Raw genomic sequence first — 4,948 nt, forward strand, 5'->3', positions numbered from 1 at the left:
TTCTTTTTCTTCCTTTTTTTCTGCCTTCCTTCCTTCCCTCCTCTCCTTTTCTTTCTTTCCTCTCCTTTATTTTCCCTCCTTCCCCATACTTTCCCTAGCCATCCCTCTTCCTTTTAAGCCTCTCCCCTTCTCTTTCCTTTCCTTACCTTTTTTTTTCCTTCCCTCCCCATACTTTCCCTAGCCATCCCTACACCCACACACTCATCCCAACCCCAACGTTCCCCCAATCAACGCTCCATCCCCCACATGTCATCGCAGTGCTGGTGTTCGTCTCTGTCATGGTCTCGGAACACCCTCGCGGCGGCACCTCGGACTGGATCTCCTTCACGTCCATGGGCAGCTTCTGGTTCAGTGGCATGTTGTTCGTGATGTACCTCGTCAATGCTGTGGTCGTCCTCACTGACGTGCCCTGTGGAATGCTGGTAAGGAGGGTGGCTTTGTTTACGGTGATTCCTGGCTTCCTTTTTGCCTTCATATCTTCTCTCCTTGCTTCGTTTTCTTTCCCTTTCTTTCATTCCTTGTCTTCTTGTCATTTTCTTTATTTTTTCTACATGAAGGGAGGCAGCTCAGTCCTTTCTTTTCCTTTCTTCCTTCCCTGGAGCCTGTGTTGTTTTCTGTGATTCCTGGCCTCCTTTTTGCCTTCATTTCTTCTCCCCTTGCTTCGTTTTCTTCTCCTTTCTATCCTTCCTTGTCTTCAATACTGTGTCCCCCCCCCCCCCCCTTGTCTCTCGTGCCCTCGGGAATGCTGGTAAAGAGGGTGGGTTCTTTTCTGCGATGCCTGGCTTCCTTTTTCCTTCATTTCTTCTCTCCTTGCTTCAGATTATATTCGTTTCTATCCTTCCTTGTCTTCAGTACTGTGGCCCTGCTGTCTCTCGTGCCCTGGGGAATGCTGGTAAGGAGTACGTGTGGGCTGTTTTCTGTCATTCCTGGCTTCCTTTTGTTCCTTCATTCCTTCTCTCCTTGCTTAATTTTCTTTCCCTTTCTTTCATTCCTTGTCTGTGTTGTTTTCTTCCTTCTTTTTGATGTTTCTTCCTTCCCTCTTATCCTCTCCTCTCTTCCCTTTTCTGTCTCTCCTTTCTTTTCCTCTCCTAGCTCTCTTCCCTCCTTCCCTTTCTTTCATCTCCTTTCCCTTATACTTTCTCTTTCCTTTCCTTTGTTCCTCCCCTCCTCTTTCCCTTCTTCTTTCTTCATGTCATAACTACTAATGATAATAACAATGATGGTGTATTTGTAATGGTGTACGTGTGTGTGTGTGTGTGTGTGTGTGTGTTTCCGTGTGCTTGCAGGAGCTGGTGTACACATGTCTCTGGATGGCCTTCTGGCTTGTGTCGGGCTGTTTGGCGGCGGACTTCGCGAGTAAAGGGTGAGTGTGTGTGTGTGTGTGTGTGTGTGTGTGTGTGTGTGTGTGTGTGTGGAGAGTGTTGACAGTCTTCTTCTTCTTCCTCTTCTTTTTTATCTTCTTCTTCCTCTTCTTTTTTATTTTCTTCTTTCTCTTATTTTTTTATTTAATTCCTCTTATTTTTTATCTTCTTCCTCTTCTTTTTCTTCCTTGATCTTCTTCTTTTTCTTCCTCTTCCTCCTTTTTATCTTCTTCCTCTTCTTTTTCTTCTTCTTCCTCTTCTATATCTTTTTCTTCTTCCTTTTCTTCTTTTTCTTCCTCTTCTTCTTTTTCTTCCTCTCCATCTTCTTCTTCTTCCTTGTTCTCCTTAATGTTCTTTATTTTTCTCCCTAGTTTTAATTGTTATAATTTTTCTTCTTTTCTTCCACATGTTCTCATTTTCTTCCTTTGTTTTCTTCCTCGTTTTGTCATCATTTTCTTCACATGCTTCCATTTGTTCTCATTTTCTTCTTACTTTTCTTCATAGTCTTGTTTTCATTTTCTTCATTTTCTTCAGTTTTTACATCACCTAGTTTTGTTATATTTTTCTCCATTTTCTTCTTTTTCATTTTCAGTTTTTTTTTCATTTTTTTATTTTCATTTTTTCATTTTCATTTTTTTCATTTCATTTTAATTTTTTTTCATTTTCATTCATTTTCATTTTTCATTTTTTCATTTTCATTTTTTTCATTTTTTTTTCTTCATTTTCTTTCTCATTTTTTATTTGCATATTCTAATGTTTCTTCATTTTCTTCAGTTTTTACATCACCTAGTTTTTTGTTTTCATTTTCTTCATTTTCTTCACAGTTTTTACACTACTATTCTTTTTTCTTCCTTGTTTTCTCATAATTTTTTTTCACACACTTCAATTTGTTCTCCTTTTCTTCTTCCCTTCCTTTATCATTGTCTTCCCATAGTATTAGACCATCCTGCTGTTTCTTCTTTTTCTTCTCTCTCTCTCTCTCTCTCTCTCTCTCTCTCTCTCTCTCTCTCTCTCTCTCTCTCTCTCTCTCTCTCTCTCTCTCTCTCTTATTTATTTAAACAGGGTTTACAAAAGATTGTGATAAAGTTGAAGGTTTTAAGCTTCATCTATCTATAGCTATGTACAAGATTACACACAGTGAGTTACTGGCCAGAGGTCCTAAGCCAGCTGTTCACCTCCCGCTTGAAGTCTTGAAGAGACGCGTGATGGTGGAGGTCGGTGTGGCGAACAAGCTGGTTCCACAGGCGGCTGTAGCGGGGCTGGAAGGAGCGGAAGTGGTGTTCTGTCCTAGAGAAGGGTACAGGCACTTGTTCCTGCCTGTGGGGTGCTGCTCGGGTGGAGTGTATGGGGCTTGGGGGCGCGGGGAGCTTGAGAGCTGCCAGGTGGGGTGTGTTTAGGTTGTGTGCCTTGAACATTACACACAGGCCTGCCGCATCCCTGCGCTCCTGGAGAGGTTGCAGGGAGCTAAGCGCATGTTGAGGACCTGTGCGCTGTATCAGACGCTGGGCTCTGGTCTGGACACGATCCAGCGTTGCAAGGTAGGATGGAGGGCAGGAGGACCAGGTGAGAGGGGAGTACTCCATGAGGGGACGTACTTGTGCCTTGTAGAGCACCTCAGCCCCTATGGCGTCAAGTATATGGGAGATGCGCCGTACACAGCTGAGTTTCCATGCTGCATTTTTTGTTATTTTCTTGGCATGGTTAGTGAAGGAGAGTCCCGCGTCGAACTCCACTCCGAGAATGGAGATGGAGTCTTGAAGAGGTAGCGTTTTCCCCTCCAGTTGTATCCCCGGCACGGCTAGATTGTTGATGTCTCGCCTGCGGGATATAACCATTGCTTGGGTTTTGTCAGGGGCCAGGGTGACTTGCCAGCAACTGCTCCAGGCGACAATTTTGTTGAGTGCCATGTTGATACGACAAACTGTGCCTTGCCAGTCCTGTCTGTCGCTGGTGAAGGCAAGGGTACAGTCGTCAGCGTACGCCTGGGCCTCTGGGATGAGCTGGAGAATGTCATTGAAATAAACATTCCACAGTAGAGGCCTGAGTACGCTGCCCTGGGGCACGCTTGCATTGATGGGGTGCTGGCTTGAGGTGTGGCCGATAATCGCCAACTGTAATGCCCTGTCATGGAGGTAGTCCCCAATGTGTTGCAGGAGGGCGCCTCGCACACCTAGACTCTTCAGCTCGGCGATGAGGTCTTGGTGCCAAACCCTGTCGAAGTCTCTCTCTCTCTCTCTCTCTCTCTCTCTCTCTCTCTCTCTCTCTCTCTCTCTCTCTCTCTCTCTCTCTCTCTCTCTCTCTCCTGTCCTCTTCTCTCTTCCTTCATTTCTTTCCTCTCCTTCCTTCCCTCCTTTCCTTGCTTTCTTCCTTCCCTCTTCTTCTTCTTCTTCCTTGTTTTCCATTGACGTGTTCTCCCTATTCTTTCTTCCTCTTCCTTTATTCCTAGTTTTATATCTGGCTTCTCTCTCCTTTTCTTCCTTGTTTTCCCTAATGTTGTTTCTTCTTTTTTCCTTCCTAGTTTCACATCTTGCTTTTCTTCTTTGTTTTCCATCGGCTTGTTCTTTCCTCTTCTTCCTCTCCTTCTTTTCTCTATAGTCTTACACATCTTGCATATTTCTCCTTTTCCTGCTCCTCACCGCCTCTTCCTCCCGTTCCAGCGCGGGTGTCGCCTTCATTGTCGCCGCCTCCCTCAGCTGCCTGGCCACCATCGTCTTCGGCCTCACCGCCTTCCTGCTGTACAAGAAGAGGAGGGCGGGAGCGCTGTCCTCTGCCCAGCCGCTCCGCACACACACCGACACCTCAGATATGAAGTGAGTGTGTGTGTTTACCTGAGGTCTTGGCTGTTTGTTGAGGCATGTAAGGGAAGGGAAGGGAAGGGAAGGGAAGGGAAGGGTAGGGAAAGGGAAGGGAAAGTAAGGGGAGGTGAGGGATGATAAGGGAGTGAAAGGGAAAGGAAGGGAAGGGAAGGTGAGGGAAGGAAAGGGAAGGGAAGAGAAGGTGATGGAAGGGAAGGGAAGGTATTGGAAGGGAAAGGGAAGGTGAGGGATGGGAAGGCAAGGATAGTAAGGGAAGGGCAGGAAAGGGAAGCGATGGAACTCAAAGGAAAGGGCAGGAAAGGGCAGGAAAGGAAAGGGAAGGGAAGGGAAGGTGAGAGAAGGGAAGGTGAGGGAAGGGAAGGGAAGGTGAGGCAAGGGAAAGGGAAGATAAGGCAAGGGAAGGGGAAGGAAAGTAAGGTAAGGGAAAGGATAGTAAGGGAAGGGAAGGGAAGGAAAGGGAAGGGAAGGGGAGGTGAGGGATGGGAAGGTAAGGGAAAGGATGGGAAGGGAAGGGCAGGGAAAATATGAAAAGGTAAGGGGAAGTAATGAAAGGGAAGGGAAAGTAAAAGAAGGAAGAAAAGGAAAGGGAAGATGATGGAAGGGAAGGAAAGGGTAGGTAAGGTATGGGAAGGGAAAGGGAAGGATGGGGAGTTAAGGGAAGGAAAGGAAAGGCAATGGAAGGGAAGGGAAGGGAAGGTGAGGGAAGGAAAGGCAATGGAAGGGAAGGGAAGGTGAGGGAAGCAGATGGATGGGAAGGGAAGGGGATGGAAG

The 4,948-nt window shown here is 46.2% G+C and overlaps 1 protein-coding gene across 1 annotated transcript; it reads left to right on the forward strand.

Annotated features, from left to right (window-relative positions):
• The first annotated feature begins 254 nt into the window (after nt 1–254).
• On the forward strand, nt 255–4,175 carry LOC126992039 (uncharacterized). The gene is made up of 3 exons (XM_050850709.1): nt 255–422; nt 1,287–1,363; nt 4,019–4,175. The coding sequence occupies exons 1-3, from the start codon at nt 279–281 to the stop codon at nt 4,173–4,175; spliced, it is 378 nt and encodes a 125-aa protein (XP_050706666.1). The 5' UTR covers nt 255–278.
• The last annotated feature ends 773 nt before the right edge of the window (nt 4,176–4,948 follow it).

Source organism: Eriocheir sinensis, unplaced genomic scaffold, assembly GCF_024679095.1.
Source record: "Eriocheir sinensis breed Jianghai 21 unplaced genomic scaffold, ASM2467909v1 Scaffold388, whole genome shotgun sequence".
Lineage (NCBI taxonomy): Eukaryota > Metazoa > Arthropoda > Malacostraca > Decapoda > Varunidae > Eriocheir > Eriocheir sinensis.

Excerpts from the sequence above, each read along its gene's own strand:
- LOC126992039 (XM_050850709.1), top strand. The coding sequence starts at position 279 with ATGGTCTCGGAACACCCTCGCGGCGGCACCTCGGACTGGATCTCCTTC. Across the intron at positions 423-1,286 it reads ACGTGCCCTGTGGAATGCTG|GAGCTGGTGTACACATGTCT; the intron begins GTAAGGAGGGTG and ends GTGTGCTTGCAG. Across the intron at positions 1,364-4,018 it reads GCGGACTTCGCGAGTAAAGG|CGCGGGTGTCGCCTTCATTG; the intron begins GTGAGTGTGTGT and ends CTCCCGTTCCAG.